Genomic DNA, 17112 nt, shown 5'->3' with positions numbered 1-17112 from the left:
GTCGGCTTTGCCGACTGGGTACCCTTTGGGAACATTAAAACACGAAAGGCAATTTTGTTGAAAAGTGGCTCTTTAAACTTTTTCAGCCAGCGTCACAAAACGTTACATCCAAATGAATGTATGAACAAACATGATGCTAACTGGGTGGGGCTTGGGGAAAGTTACAGATATCACACAGCCCTGCGTGGTAAATCGGATGTTTTGATAAATGTTTAAGAGCAACAAAATTAACACAACTCAAGCGCAAAGTTAACTCCGTCCTCATACTGGTAACGACAGACAACGCGCGAGTCAAAGGGACAATTTTCAGCGTTAACCGTCTAACACGTTTATTTCCTACCGCTTTACTCGAGCATAAAACTAACAGCGAGTCCGTTCTGCACACAAATCCATTTTTTTTTTACTCTAAAGACAAAGCTTGCACGGAAATAAAGTGATTCCACAATGGAGACGGTCTGGAGGGGGGGGGGGGTTAGGATGGGGCACGCGCCTCAAAAACGACTATATACACGCCGCTGAAAAAAACGGGGAGGTCGCAAAACCCAAAGTCGTCGAAGAGAATATGCTAACATTTGTATAAATTAAATTTGACATAGGATAAATTTAACTGCCAAAAAACATGAAACAAAATAGAACACACACGGAGCGAGAGAAAAGAAACGGGGGGGGGGGAAACACAAAAATAAGGAAAGTTAAATCTGACAACGTAACATGTGCAGGAAGATTCTGTAGCTAAATATACAAGCTTTTAAAAAAGTTAACACTTATTTTAAACAGACTTTTCAGGAAACGAGGGGAAAAAAAAATCCCCTTTCCCCTTGCTCAACAAGGTGTTTTGTTGACCGACATTTTTTTGTATCTATTAACAAATCAAATGCTCTTTGACAAAAGTGTGGTCAGTCTCATCCCAAAGTCCGGCGACTGAGAACATCCCGTGGCTTTGCTGCATTTCCACGTGAACACTGTTATTAACAATTTTAAAAAAATACTTCAGCATTGTGAAAATTAATAACCGAGGTCCACGGGGCCAACAGGGGGGAGGGGGGGGGGGATGGGTGTGGGGTGAGGGAGGGTCCCACCAACCCCCCTTGTGCTGGACTTGAAGGTTAAATCTTGAAAAAATGATGATCATGCCCATCCGGTCCATTGAGCTCTGTTGCAAGATTTCTGTGTCTTCTTTTTACACTTCAATGTACAGACAAATCTAACCTACCCAACTCAGCGTTGCCACCTCCTACACATTAACCTATAAAGAACACTCAAGGAACAAGCAAACTGCCATCAATCCCCCTTCACCTTGAATGCCATCTTTCATTCATTTCAATTTGGCCTATACTCAAAATGCCATTGTGCCTTGCTTAAAAGTGTACTTCGCAGAGACAAGGGCCAGCTTCCTCCTCCTACATTCCAAGGTGCACCCCCAATGTACACACACGTCCTTCCGGAAGACCAAGAGCCGCTTGCTTTTTCCGCAACGTCAACACGGGCCCCCCGTTTTTGTTCGTCCTGGGAGCTTGAAGGCGTCAGAGTTTGGGGAACACGTGCTGGCCATGCGAGTGAGCGAAAAGAGCGATCGGGAGCGAGCTGTGTGTGTCGGTGGGGGGTGGGGGGAGCCCAAACACTGGTGCTGCTGGGGGGGGGAGGTGGGGTCAGGGCTAGCCCGTGCTCTGCGCTGCGTGAATGGGTCTCCTGCGTGTGCAGCGCAAGCAGATGTAGTCCTCTTTCTCGGCCATCTCGGTCGATACGCCAACGCACACTTGGTGGAACCAGCCGTCGCAGCCCCCGTCGCACTGCACCCAGTTCACCTGGAAAGCAGAAGGTCACAGACGAGTTACACCGACTGCAACCATAGCAAATACAGCAAATCCCTGAATAATTTTGTCTTTTATTCAAAGTAGATCGCTAGAGTTGTTATTTTGGAGGAGAGATGTGCTCCCGACGTTCGGTTTGATTCAAAAATATAAAAAATCTGGCCAAGGAACAAAATTTGTAAGGATATGAATAACGTTTTTTATGCGGATTGATCAGAAAGATTGACGTCACAGGAAGAGGTTTATATATTACGCCACTTTGTGCTTTTCCAACCAAAAGTGGGGTCACGTGGTACAGGTTGACATCACTTTTGTTAGCATAAAGACACGCAGAATGATTACATAATGTAAATTATCCAAAAATACTGACTCTTTAAATGCGAAAAATCGTTCCTAATTCAGAGCTAAAATCTATTCTAATAACTTCTTACGATTTGTATTAATAAAATGCTAAACGCACAACCTTCAGAAACCACAATAAGAACACAACATTGATAAATTGTCTTTCAGGATCGATAGCCCTCACAGAGCATTAAAGCTTGGTTAACAGAGCAGACTCAACAGTAACCAGTATCTTTAACTGGAATTGCATTTGCAGCAACACTCACTGGATTAGAAACACGCTCATGTGGGAGGCGTGTTTACCTAGATCGCGATACCAACAGCATAGAAACTTCACTGTTGACTTCGGCGTTGCTCAATGTGGATTTCAATCCACGGGCAGCTAGAAAAAGATTATTTGTGGATCCCAGGGACAAATTAGAACACTAACATAAAAGCATACAATTCTCATTACAACCGATGCCAAATAAAAATCCCCAACTAAGAATTCAAACATAAAAAGCTTGTACCAATAGATGGCACTAGTATTTCATGGCCATGGTATACCACGGGATTAAATCCGGGCAATTGGTTGTCAAAGCATTCTGGTGGAATCCCAGAGCTGTTAAGAGATTCACCAAAATGGATCGCAGCACCTGGTGTTCAGTTCAGTTTCATTTATTTGGTTTGACCCTGTGAGCCATTCGGCTCTTGATTCGGGTGCAACCGCAACAAACAATAAAATTACAAGATACATTTAAAATTTACTGCACGCAAATTTAACCATCCTCTATAAAAACAATTATATCTTCCATAAAAAGCACCAAATGTTTATGATGCGTACAAAAAAATGTGCAAAAATCCCAGTTTGATGTTAGATCACAATAACAATCACAATACAATCTAGATTTAAATTCCAAGTATAACTCTAAACTGCAACAGATAAATATGGCTAAACTAAACCTTTTTAAAAATCACTAAAATAATGCTATAAAAACAACGTAACAGCGATCATTATAAATGTAATCGAAAGTTACTGCTGGTCTACACGGTGCGCATAAACTCACCCTGTCGGTACGGCGTCTTGAGACGGAGCTGTAAATCTGACGCGCTATATATGCTCTCTGGAAAGAGAGGAAGACCTAACAGAGAATGGCCAGATGACATGAGAGATTGGTGCCAGAAAGATGCGGCACTAACTACTCGAGCATATTGGCACAAGACAGAGGAAAGTGGAAACAAATGACTAAATGTGCAGGGGACAACCTACGGGGTATCTGCCCATGGATCGTGATGATGATGATGACCGATATGACCTTGTGTGTTTGTGCAGTCACCGATGACCAGGCTGAGACCCACCACACCCACTTTAATAACAACTCATGATCCATAGGCAGAAGATCGTGATGACGGTGATACAAATCGACATTCACGTTGTTCTTTCCCCGCACCTCCTTTGAGCACAGTTAGCTACGCATGGTGCGAAACAAGTTCAACACAGGTACATGTACACATACGTTGCAATTGGCAAAATCGTAACAGTCACCTCATCTCCGCAGGGCCGCTGGCAGTCTTCCGCCGCGCACACGGCGTACTCGTCATCCGAGTCGTCGTCTCGACTCGTCGCTTTGCGGCCGCCGGCCTTGGCCTTCCTCTCCTTGGCAGCGCCGGCACCCTCCTTCATCTTGCGCTGCTTGGCGCGCTTCTTGTCTTTCTTGTCGGCCCGCTCGACGCCGCGCCTCTCGGCTTTGGGCTCGTCCCGCTTGCCGTCGCCCACCGCCTTGAGCTTCTTCTTCTTGGGCTTGTCGGCTTTGAGGATGTCGCGCGGTGCGGCGTCGCCGCCGAACGTCAACTCGCCCTTCTCCAGCTTGCGCTTGCGCTTCTTGTCCAGCTGATCCTTGTCCCTTGCCCGCGCTTTCACTGGCTTGCCCTCCCGGCCCACCGTCTGCAAAATTAGCGACGCATTAACTTGGGATGCAAACGGTGGCGGGATGTTAACTACCTTGTTGCTTGGTATGCAGGAGGTCGTGGGTTCGATCTAGACCCCTGACACCTGCTGTATATTTCGAGTTTGCGTGTCTCTCCCCGTGGTCGCGTGGATTTTTCTCTGGGTCCTCCGGTTCCCTCCACATTTAAAATAAACACGCGTTTCGAACATTTGGCTGCGATAAATTTCTACGTGATAAGCCAATTCGTTGAGCTATCATTTGTGGCCAGGTCGCTTCTGAAAAAGAGCTAAAGCTTAGTGGGCCTTACCTGGTAATTTTTTTTAATAATCGAAGCCCCCCCCCCCCCCCACCAAAAAAAACCTCTCTAAAATTTAGTTGAAGAAAATACAGGATGTGTTATTCTTTGGTTCTTTCGGTAAAGTTACGTATAAAGATAATTTAAATTAATTTATTATTTTATCTTTATATGTGACTTTACCGAAAGAACCAAAGAATAATTCCTGCAGTCACGAAAGCTCCAAATTAAACAGGATGTGTTATGAAATCTCAACAATGATGCTGCTGTAGTTTATAATCGTCAGATGAAACTTCATCAGTGGTCAAATTTCACGAGTACTGTAGTGTTATCGGTGATACTTCCGTTTCAAATTAGGATGATTGCACGCTTGGCAATTTTTTAAGTACATCTGAATACAAAAATCACAATCGTCAATAACACGGTCAATAATATATAATAGGCGACGTTTTGGGAAATGGCCCTTTCACAGCACAGAGACAATTGAGTTAGAAAATGTTTCACTTGAATATGGAACCAGTTGAGTGGAAGACACAATAGAAATGTCACATGTCAAAATGAGTGTAATGGCATGCAGTAATCATGAACGGCTTCATTGAGGCACACCTTAATAGCCAAGTGCCAACAATTAGAAAAATAAACCTATCTTTATAGCCAGTGGACGGTTCTCATTCGATGTCACAATTACCTTAAAAGCACATTCAGTAAAAGCAAACGTTTAAGACCTTACAATAACCCTAAGAGCTACAGACTCTCACATACAGGATGCAAACTGGGACATGACCCAGCAGAGTTTAGCTAAAACCAGTAACAATGTAACCCTGCCCCTCTGATAAGCGCGGTTGGCTACGTACGGTGTGAAAGAACTTCAACACACATACGTACAATTTGTATCGGTCAAAAATCCCAATGATGAAAAATTACCTGTATATTACTCAACTGGGATTACACAACGCACCCTCCTGAAACCAGAAGTTTAGATTCAGCGAGGCCTTCTGGGTAAAGGAGCGCAAATAAACACGAGTGAATCGGACCGTACCTGGAAGAGGCCGAGGGCGGTGCCGTCCCCCGGCGGGCTCTGCGTGGCCTGCAGAATCCTCCAGAGGTGCAGGCTCTCGTCCATGCTCACCTCCAGTAGGTCACCCTCCAGGATCAGCTCCTCCAGCCGCGCCTGAGCTCCCTCCGACAGGCGCAGCACGGGCGAATCCAGCGAGCGCGGCACCAGCGGCGACTTGCGGGGCTGTTTCCGGGGCATGCTCATGCCTGCGAAACGGTGGCGCAGGCCACAAACAAAGATCCCCCCGTGTAGCCTTAACAGACTGCAGGAGCAAATGCTGTTAGCGAGCACCGATGAAGGCCGGCATGGCAGACGAGGTTGGTGGGTGGCGAGCACCACGCCCGGCCGCCTTCGTTTCCCCAGTGGCGATGTTTACACACCGCACCAGGTACTCATTTGAGGCCGAGTCGACCTGGGGGAGGCCCAAGACCGGTACAGACAATCGTCACTGGTGTTGGCCGTGAGCGGGAATCGAACAGGGGTCGCCGGGTTCATAGTGCAGCGCGCTAACCGGTCCACTACCGCGCTGGTCACACACACGCGCACGGCGCAAATCATTCATTATTCACTGCGCTGCAATGGTGATGATCAATGCAGAAAATTATTCGCAAAGGCAAAACGTGACGGTGCAGCACTGCAATTGCTTGCTTGAAGCAGATGGCGCAAGTGTGTTGGTAATACGCCCGGCAACATAATAACCAGAGCGGCTACGGGGTTGAAACCATTGCTGCTCGGCCACATCACTGCCACTGAAGCTCGACCAGGGGGTAGGAAACCATCAGCTCTGGCTCTTTGGCTTCCCCTTGTGGCTCTTTGGCTGCCAAGGCGGGCAGCCTTTAAAAAAATAATAATCTTCAACGTAATTTAACGTCAAGATCATTTATTAAATATGGCACGGAATGGGTCACTATGGAATGTCTTGGCGACAACAAAATATACAATCAAACTGTGCTGTTAAAGTATAACTAAGGGGGAAAAATATAAATAAATGTTTATTGAAGTCAGAATGTGTGTTGTCATCTGCTGTTGATCTGCTGTATTTGTGTCCATGTACAAGCAGCTCTGCGTGTGATGCGCCTCCTGCATAACCCATGGTCCCATGTGCGGCTGCTTACCCTGGTGTATAGACTTGGAGGCTGACGAGTAGGCATGCTCCGAACAAAACGACGCAGTCACCATGCGCTGCTGCTGTAGCTGTTGTTGCTGCAGCTGCTGTTGCTGCAACTGTTGCTGCTGCAGCTGTTGTTGCTGCTGGAGCTGTTGCTGGTGGTGATGGTGGTGGTGGTGATGGTGGTATGGCTGGTACTGCTGCTGCTGCTGGTGGTACTGGTGGTGGTGATGGTGATGATGGTGGTGGTGATGCTGTGGGGGATAACACTCCTCCGTCTCCATGGGGACCTCTTCTTCGCAGAGCAACCTCATCTCGGCCAGGGAGAAGTTGCTCGGAGACTGGTGGATGCACACATGCACACAGGAGGAAACCATACGCACGTGCCGGATAATGTTATTGTCTTTTCAGCAGGAAGTTGTAAGTTCAAAGCCTTCTCAAAGACTTTGTTATGAGACTGCTTCTCAGCTATAAATGCTTCTTGGCTAAACTTCCCCAAAGCAAGATTTCAATGCAGTGGAGATAAAAAAAAAACGTTCTATAGCTGCAGTATATATATCAGACAAAATAGGTGCTTCGTCTCATAAAATAATTTAGGCAGGGACCTTTGAGCAATTGAACCTTATGGCGGGACCCCGGGGACCCGAATAAACGGAAGTAAAAAAATAACGCAATACATTTATTTTTGGTGACTCAGTCTCAACGCGCACATAAACGTCGCGACCCACCTGGCGCGGATCATTCTGTTGTCACATCGTCAAAGCGCAGCGAGGACGAATGCGCAGACGAAACAAAACTTTGAAACTTTAATTAGCGCACCGTGTACAGCTCGTCGAGAGGAATAGATTGCCGTATCGTTCGCCTTCAACAGACAAAATGACGTCGTAACGCAATTTATGCGAGAGCCGGGGGCTTATAGGACCCTGGGGTCCCGCCATAAGGTTCAATTCCAGATAATTTTGTACACAAACCATAGCATTGGCATGTCAATATATATTTGAAGGTCATGCAATTTGTTGCTTATTGGAAAATATCCCCAATTCTTTGTTTAATCACTCAAGGTGCACACTATTCTTGTGCTGCAATTTACACCACTTTACTCGGATGTAATATTAAATAAATTTGAGGACAAAGGAAAGATTTGTCCTGCAAATGTCACTGCACACTTGTGGGCAATAACGAACATTTGTGCGTGCTATTTCATTTGAATTGCCACATTCAAACACGGACTTGTGAGCACACGGAAAAACATGCATCACTTTCATGGCATTCACAAACAAACGCACAGTGTCCAAACACATACATATTCACACTTCACAGCGAGTTGATAAAGGTTGTATTACAATGATAAACACGACTATTCTTGAGAATGTATTATTTATTTAAACTAAGATTTATTTATGTTTATATATATAGAATTTAAGCCACAGGTGGCTCGCCGGTAGAGCCGAGCGGCTTGCAAATTGCAAATGCTCCTTGGGGATTGACCGGTCAATAGAATGACTTCCACTTTGTAGTGAAATCAACTTTGGTTATCCTACAGAGAATTGATACAAATTTCACATGCTCTCATCATGTGAAATTTCTATCACTGGTTCAGGACTGTTAATACTGGTAGGAATCTTCTGGTTACACCAGCCCACAGGGGATTATTGTGTCCGTCCATCCGTCATGCAGGGAGGGGCTGGGTGGGGAGGGAGGGGCTGGGTGAGGAGGGGCTGGGTGGGGAGGGTGGGGCTGGGTGGGGAGGGGCTGGTCACCCCGTGGTGCCCTTATAAAACTCAACGTTTAACCTACTCACGCCGGCTTGTGCCCGCCCTCACAGTCGGGCATATTTGCGGAATACACCACGCCGCCGTTGACTCTGGCCATTGACCGAGCAACCCAACGTTCCTACCAGCTCCCTCCGCAGGAATGTGTTGTATATATGTTGTTGAACAGCTTTCACACCGTACGTAGCCAATCGTGCTAATTGGAGGTGTGGGAAAGGAGAACAAACTAAACTAAAAAGAACAGTTCTAAATTAAGGAGTTTTTAATCCATATGATTTAAAAGTGCAGAGCTCCCAGTAGCTTCACAATATTGGAATGAAGAGCGTTCCAGATGGCCAGAGAAGCGCCATATGAAAGAGCGCGATGTGGTGACCGTCTTTGTTTGATGGCTGTAAACAGGAGCTGGAGCACCGACTCCACACTCACTTGAGCAAGAAATCACTTTGCCTCTGACAGTCGCATCAAAATAACCTTCTGGTATTGTCTGTCCATCGTATGGTCAGACAGATCCGTTGGGAGGCCCAACCTTGTTCACCTCTGGGTCGAGACACGAGTTTCCCCGTTTGTACTCAGATTCGCAGCTGACAGCGAGCTCACCTTCCCATGACTCGGCTGGTATCGGCCCGTGTATCTCGCGCTCTCCTCGTCCGAATCGGTGTCCTCATCGTCGTCGTCGTCGTCATCGTCGTCGTCTTCGTCGTCGTCGTCGTCCACGTCCCTGGCCATCATTCTCGGCGAGCGCCCCATGACGCCGGCTGCCGCGGCCAGCTTGCCGAACGCCACGTGATGGACGCTCTGCGGTGCGAAGAGGAGACGGCACGCAAAAAAGAAAGCACGGTCATTCTACTAAACCAGGGGTCGGCAAACCTTTTAAAGTAGAGCCGGTTCTTTTTCGTCTTTGACCGAAATTGTTCGAGAGCCGCATCACACACGCAGGGCTACTTGTGCACAAACAAAGCAGCATGTATACAGCAGATGACAAATACATTTTGACTTGAATAAACAAAATAGGTGATGGAATACACTGTGTCTATTTAGTTTCGCCCCCCCCTTAACAATACAATACAGTTTGACTGTTGTACATTTTGTTGTCACAAAGACATTCCAGTAACTCATTCCCCACCATATTAAATTATGTTGAAGATTTAATTTAAATAACAAACAGCCGCAAGCTGCCGCAAGTTGCCGAACCCCGTCCTAAACCAAACTAAAATTACTTACATTTTTCCACGGGAGGACCACTGAGCTATACAGCTCTTTTTCAGAAGCGATCTGGCCACAAATGATAGCTCAACGAAGTGGCTTGTCATCGCCTGGAAATTTATAGCAGTGAAATCCTCTAAACGAAAGTTAATTCTAAATGTGGAGGGGAAAACCGGGGAACTTGGAAAAAAATCCACGCGACAACGGGAAGAACTTGCAAACTCCAAATATACAGGCGCCAGGGTCATGATCGAACCCACGACCTCCTGCATACCAGGCGAGGTAGTTAACATCTCCTAGCCACTGTGGCACCCCACGGGTCAATAAAATTAGTACCACTTTGTGAGGAAGCCAACAAAAAAATTGGATCTTCCACCACTGGCTCAGGTCTGTAAGCAGAATAAGCACTAATTGCCTCAATGCTTATTCGAGCAGGAAACCACGTTTGTCTTTTGACTTTGATGTTTAAAGAAAATGTGAAAGCTTCTGAGAGTTTGCCCAGAATCTTCCAGCCCGGGCAAGTATTGCGAGCGAGAGGATGCCCTGCCTGTAGCTCGGGGTTTGCGGCGGCCTTCTGCAGCTCTGCGTGGATGATCTTTTCGGTCTTCTCGCGTGCCGCCTGCTCCACCAGTCGCTGACTCAGCACGGAGAGCTTGGCGAGCGCCGACGCGAGCTCCGTAGTGGCCAACGCCTGCCGCGCTCGGTCCTGAGTGGCGCAGAGCCCAGGGTTATAACAACACAATGGACACCATGGCACACCTTGCACACATTAATTATTCAGCATAATTATAGTACATTTGGTATTTGCACCATTCGTGCGGTGCAAGGCTATCACGAAAGCACTGTTTCACAGCGTGCAGTAGCTTCACAGGAGGGGGCGATGTTACCATTTTACACCCCATAAACATGCGGGTAGTTTCTATTTTTTATTTGGAGAAATTTGGACCATAACGCCGCCACACAACGGCTTACTCGTTTCGAATGACACCACGGGATCTTTAACGTCCACTGTGAAGCAGGCGGCAGGTATCTTATGGTTTTAATACACTGCAGTAATAACCAGGGCGGCCTGTCCGAGTCGAACTGCAAACCTCTGCAAGAAGTGCGGAAAAAAACATCAGTTGACCATGTGACTGCGCCGTGATGTCATTGCCCCATTCACCATTCACCGCCATGATGTTGGAACTCATCGGGATTTTAATCAATAAAGCATTAGGTTGTTCCGAGTGAGTTTTCCAGACCTGGCTGCCTATTGAGCTATACTTCTTCCAAGAATTCTTCAGAAGATCAATTAAAATGTAATGCCTTGAAGATGCACGCAGCAGCGTGTGGCAAAAGTTGAGCAGGAAATGCTCAACACTGGGCCAAACCAAAAAAAAACAAAGTTTAATTTACAAAGCGGCTGTAAAAACCCGTGCTACGTTTGGTTGGAAACTGCTGCATCTATAATCCACACAGCGAGCATTTACGGTCATGGCCAATCTTTAGGAGAATGTTTATAGATATTTCGAAGCCATCAACGCTGGGATTATACGAGTGTTTCACAGCACGGTCCTTGACTTGGCTGTGGATGAAACTGTTGGCAGCAGTCCGTGCGGGATGATGTATATGGCCAAACCATAAACCATCACTCCAGAAAAATACCCAGTGGAAAAGATCAGCGTTTTTTTCTTCTGTTCGGTACATTTAACTGCACGGCCCAGTGAATTCATGCTCAAGGAAGAATATACTTTAAAATACTCAACAGTATTGCAAGAATAAGTGATGCAATTAGGAGGCAGTTCATTGCTAAGAATGGAAATGCTATGTGTGGTCATTACCGCAATCATCATGTTCATCAACATCTCTCTCAACAGTAGAATTATAATTGAGTTTTAGTACTCTGTGCAAGCTGTTTTGTAAAATGAAGCATCATAAAATGAAAGTTGTTAAATTATAGTACCTTGTCTCTCGAAGTGGGATCATTATGAAATGATTAATTCATCAAGCCATCATTACTCGACACTCAATGAATTCCTATTTGATTCACGTTCTACCCGTGTGCAGTTTGTAAATTACTTTCAGGCACTCTTTCTTCACACATGCAAAAACACTTCATTATAAGCCAGACAAAAATCCCAGGGAGAACTGTTTGAATAGAGCCCTGGGATTCAACGAGACTTTTCATCACACAGAGACAGTATAGCGATTATTACTATAAATGAGCAAACCCCTTCCTCACCTGCCAAGCCATGGCATGCTCTGTCAGACACTGGAGCGCTTCACCCTCCGGAAGCCTCACTGGCAGCTTCTGCAGCGCCACCAGCAGCGCCAGGATCGTCTCTAGGCGTGGGCGGCGCGAGCGCTGGCACAGCGGGCACAGGAAGCGCGGCTCCTTGGCACTCGCGCTGTTAGCGCTACCGCTGGCCACGCCCGACCCGACACCCCCGCCGATAAAACCCGCGCCGCTGCCGTACAAGCTGGCACCGGCTGTCAACGAGGACAGCGCTACCGACGTTGCCAAGCCGCCGCCACCGGCCCTTCCTCTGTTCGTGCCGCCACCGCCGCCTCCCGTACCGCCGGCCTGGCCCTTCTTGAGGCCGACGGGGCGCGGCAGGGCTACGCACGTCGAGTGAAACCAGTCGCGGCACAGCTGGCATTGCAGCATGGAGCCCTGCGCACCGCGCCGACATACGCAGTAGCGGCACTCCTCGGCCGAGGGGAGCACGCCGGTCAGGCACGTGCCGCCGCCACTGCCGCCAGAAACCGAGGCCGATCCTGGCATGAGGTCGCCGGAGCCCGGCCTGGGCTTGGCTTGGTTGATGGCTCGGAGCTTCCGCATCGACTCCAGCTCACGTCTCTGGGACTCCTTGAACGAGGCGACCTGAGGGGGGGGGGCAGGTGCCGCAAATGCGAGCCCTCAGGTGAAGCATGTAAAAGACCACAACGTGCATTTTTTTTTTACTTACTAGGTAAGGCCCACTGAGCTATGTAGCTCTTTTTTTAGAAGCGAGCTGGCCACAACTGAAAGGCCAATGAAGCGACTTATCACGTGTAAATTTATGGAAACCAAATACTCTAAATGAACAATCCAAGCGACCACAAGAGAACATGCAAACTCCAAATATGAAGGCGTCAGTCTGAATTGAACCCATGACCTGCGAGGAAGTTAACATCTCGCCACTGCGGCGAATGATAAGAAATTAAGATAAATAAAGACACCGACAGTAGTCACGCAAACATTCGCTCGAGCAGAGATTCGGCGATGAGATGTTTGCCTCGGCAATAAAAAAAAAAGTGTTACTTTGGCTCGTGACATCTTCATTGCAACGTGAACACTGAAAAGCACTAATTAGTTTCGTTCCAATTTAGTTTATTCACAAGAGTGGATATGCATAGAGGCATTTGAGGAAAGCACCATCAATTAATAACTGCCATAACTTACTGTGCTCAGTGTTGGGATGTACAGTAACAGTACATCACCATTCAAGACCACAATAATGATGTATAGAAACCAATAAAACATCTTAAATGAATGTCAACTCGTGCCAATTCATGTTCATATTATGGACGTCAACACGAAACGACGACGGCCAACTTGCAACGATCGCGCTTCTGCTCCCGTCCCACAGAACCATCGAGAGCCGACGTCGGGGGTTCGGGAATGTTTAAGGTGGCGGGGCGGGCAGGGTGGCTCACGATGGCAGCAGGGTGCACAGGCTCGTCGCTGTCATCGTCCAAGCTGTCGCCCAGCCCAGAGGCACTGCTCTCCTTTTCCGACGCAATCTCCTTCAGCTTCTTGCGCTTGGTCTTGCTGCTGCTGTACATGCCGATGTCAGCGCGCGGGCTCAGCACCTGCAAGAGCAGCACATACCACAACGCATAAACACGTGCTCACAAACGGCAGGACTCCCACGGTGCTTTTTTGTGTATAGTTTCTTGTCCTTCCCCTGCACCTCCGATTAGCACGGTTGGCTACGTACGGTGCGAAAGAAGTTCAACACGCAGATGATGCCTCGCATGCACGTCACGCGACCACCGCATTGGGTGTACAGTGCTCTCGGCCTTGTCCAGACCACTTATTCTAGATGTGCAATGGTGTGACATGGACGAGTGCACGCAGGTTAAACGCATTCAACAACAAGCTGAAGCAATTTTGCCTTTGCGCCGGTACCGTCAAATAAATATATAACACAATTTCCACTGTTGCCAATTTCTCCATTAGTCTTTGCAGCATAACGTGTTGGAGATGCCTTCATGTGATTGCTGTCAGTGCTAATGTCAGGAACTATGCTTTGCCTGTTAATGTGCGCCTGCTAATTTACAACTGCAGAAGGATAGCAAAGGGCACAAATGTCAAGAGAAACAGTGATCAATGAACTGTAAGAGCTAATGGTGACTCATAACTGTGAACACATTTTATTAGTTAAAAAATATCGACTAAACAAATACACATGAGACGGTATATCTCATGCAAAAGAGCTTCTGGGAAAAAAACCCACGCTCAAAGGTACATAATAAAAAATCCCCGTATAGCCTGAACAGACTGTTGGAGCAAGTGCTGTTAGCGAGCACCTATGAAGGCCAGCACGGCGCATGCAGGGGTGGGAGGCCAGCACCACGCCCGGCTGCCTTCGTTTCCTTGGTGGCGATGTTGATACACCGTGCAAAAAACTCATTTGAGGCCGAATCGACCTAGGGAAGGCCCAGGACCGGTTCAGATGGTGTTGGCCATGAGCGGGAATCGAAATTGGATCGCCAGGTTCGTAGCGCAGCACACTACCCGCTACACTACCGCTCCCCATATAATACACAAGCACACACAATGCACCAATAAAGACAGATTGCCTGAGCAGCCTACATAAGCTGTTGGGGCTAGTACTGCTCTAAAATACGTATGTATGGAGAACTTCTTTCGCACCGTATGTAGCCAAGCGTGATAATCAGAGGTGTGGGGAAGGACAACAAACTAAACACAAAAAGCAGTTATAAAGAAATTAGTTTTCAATCTAGATTTAAAAGTGAATAGCTCCAGTGGCTTCCCAATATCGGAAGAGTGTTCCAGACGGCCGCAGAAGCGCATCTGAAAGTACGTGAGATGCAGTGCACGGTGCAAGAGAGGAGTGCTCGGGCCCAACACACAGGGGACAGCAACATCCGCCATTTGCCACAAGGAAATGATGACATCACTAAAGTGCTTGCGCTTTAGTGAAGACTTGCTGTCAGATGGTCTCGAGACACACCTAAAAGTAATGGATCAATAGAGGGATGTGCACATATATGTACAAAGACAAATATCCCCCATATAGTCTTAACAGACTGTTGGGGGGGGGGGCAAGTGCTGTTAGCGAGGACCCATAAAAGCTGGCACGGTACACGAGGGGATGTGTGGCCAGCACCACACCTTTGTCTCCCCAGTGGTGATGTTCACACACAGTGCCAGGTACTCATTTGACGCGGGGTCAACCTCAGGGAGGCCCAGGACCGGTTCAGATAATCATCACTCGTGTTGGCCATGAGCAGGTCGGGTCACCGGGTTCGTAGCGTAGTGCGCAGACCTCTGCACTACGGCTCCCGATACACATATGAACACGCACACACACGAGCCTCAACGGGTAAGTGCGTGGCACAACCTCGAGGAGTGTGTAGGCCGAGTTCTTCTTCAGGAAGGTGCGTGCGGTGCGGTCGCGCCACGCCAGCGCCCCCGCCACCTGTGCCTCCATGCGCGCCAGCGAGTCCAGCCGCACGGGGACAGGCCGGCCCCGCGCCGCCAGCTTCTCCAGCATCGACACGTACGGCAGGTGCTCACCCGCCTGGGTGAGGCGGGCACGGCAGGATGGGGTGAGCACAGGGGGAGGGGCATTTAAAGTCAGTGGAGGAACTTGCGATCACCCCTTGCGAGTGCAACAATCAAACCGACCGGCCTAAATCGCACCTCCGATTCGCACGGTTGGGTACGTACGGTGCAAAAGAAGTTCAACACACATACATACAACATTCATTATCCTTCACGGACTTGCCCCAGTCTACCTTTCCCCTTTCATCTCACTCTACTCCACTCCATCTTCTCCGCAACAGCCACCAAGGCTTTTTTGTCAAAGCCCTCAGTCAACCTTTGATCAGCAGGAGGTCGCTCATTCCCCTCCGCTGCCCCCAAGGTTTGGGACTCGCTCCCCAGCCACCCGTGCTGTAGACTCATTGCTTCTATTTAAGTCCAGGCTCAGGACCTTCCCTTGTTCTTCTGCCTACGACTGTCTCTCTCTCAATAACACAAAACAATTGGCAGTTTATGTACAGGGTTGAGATGCAATTGTTTGTATTATTATTATCATCATCATTAGCCAGGGACAATATGTTGCGAAATGAAGGCCTCCCAAAGTATCCACCACCTCACATGGTCCTCCAATATAACAACAACCATGGCACCTGTACATCAACCAATTTCATCGTTCCATTTCCTGGGTGGAATGCGTTCGATTCATTGATGGCCAATCCCGTTATAATTCTTGACCATCGGCTGTCCCTCCCGAGCCAACTAACGTTTCCCAACATTTTGTAGCCCGTCATTAACTTGAGTGTGTTGCAAGTGTTCCAATTTCAGTCTCTCAATGTAATTCCAAGAATGCATCACAAGGCCGTAGCCATGGAGTCAACATTGGGGGGGGACCAAATCTTCCAGGGGGTATGGGAGTCCCAACCCAGAAAAAAAAATCTAAATCTGAAAACTAATTTCCTGCCTGAAATATTTAAAAAAATTCACTAACACATGGAATAACTTTTATTTATTTTTTACAATAATGTCTAATAGTGTATTGTATTACATTGCTCTGTTTTAACTTTTTTTTAAATAATTTCCTGTTTCATTTTATGTAATCGCAGAGATTAGGGATTAATAAAGTAAAACCATAATCACAATCATATAAACAGAAATCTATGCATTGATTGATATGAAAACAAGTCCAGATATTGTGGCCAAGGTTTAGCAAATTGTTTTTATTTACATCGCATAGCAATAACTCTTTTAATAGCAATATATTGGGGGGGGACATTTTGAGCATATTTGAATATTGGGGGGGATGTGTGTGTGTGTGTGTGTCCCAATATATATTATAATTACGACCTAATTACGATCAGCTAGGTCCCTTACATCCAATATGTAAGTCCAAAGTGCAACTGTAATCTGCAGGTGTATTTGAAAGAGTCAGTAGGGAGAGAGTTAATATAGTGACTGCTGTTGCATAGAGACCCACCTGGATTGCTTGGACGCGTGCCGACCACTCCTTGGCACGCCGCAAGGCGTCCTGCAGGGCCAGGATATTGGGCAGGTAAGCAGGGATGTTCTCTGCCTCCTGCACAATCGCCTCTAGCGTTGCCAATGAATGCCGAGGTCTGGAAATGTCACAGGATTGCAAATGCCGGGTGAAGAAAGAGTTATATTTCAAGTTTATTTTGTTTAAACGGGTGAGCACTCGACACAACGTCTTGTGCAAGATGACTTACCTGGTCACCAAAATGATATAAGCAATGATGCCCATTAGAAATCAGAGCAAAAAATAATCGCATTGCAGAAGAAATCGAAAACGTTGCACGAACATAATATTTAAACAAATAAATTAA

The 17112-nt window shown here is 47.2% G+C and overlaps 1 protein-coding gene across 3 annotated transcripts in view; it reads right to left on the bottom strand.

Annotated features, from left to right (window-relative positions):
• Nucleotides 1–312: 312 nt before the first annotated feature.
• Nucleotides 313–17112, bottom strand: part of LOC144731245 (lysine-specific demethylase 5A-like) — a 53406-nt gene continuing 36606 nt past the window's right edge. For all 3 annotated transcript variants that reach the window (XM_078612266.1, XM_078612267.1, XM_078612268.1), the window contains 10 exons: nt 16746–16884; nt 15129–15308; nt 13195–13350; nt 11738–12379; nt 10064–10222; nt 8911–9108; nt 6549–6882; nt 5416–5639; nt 3679–4077; nt 313–1805 (listed from right to left, as the gene is read on the bottom strand). In XM_078612266.1, the coding sequence (XP_078468392.1) occupies nt 1656–1805; nt 3679–4077; nt 5416–5639; nt 6549–6882; nt 8911–9108; nt 10064–10222; nt 11738–12379; nt 13195–13350; nt 15129–15308; nt 16746–16884 (2581 nt within the window). In that variant the 3' untranslated portion in view covers nt 313–1655. The remainder of the gene's footprint in view (nt 1806–3678; nt 4078–5415; nt 5640–6548; nt 6883–8910; nt 9109–10063; nt 10223–11737; nt 12380–13194; nt 13351–15128; nt 15309–16745; nt 16885–17112) is intronic.

The sequence above is a fragment of the Lampetra planeri genome, chromosome 38 (genome assembly GCF_965212315.1).
Source record: "Lampetra planeri chromosome 38, kcLamPlan1.2.h2, whole genome shotgun sequence".
In the NCBI taxonomy this organism is placed as follows: Eukaryota; Metazoa; Chordata; class Hyperoartia; order Petromyzontiformes; family Petromyzontidae; genus Lampetra; species Lampetra planeri.
This window is presented reverse-complemented; position numbering and strand designations above follow the sequence as displayed.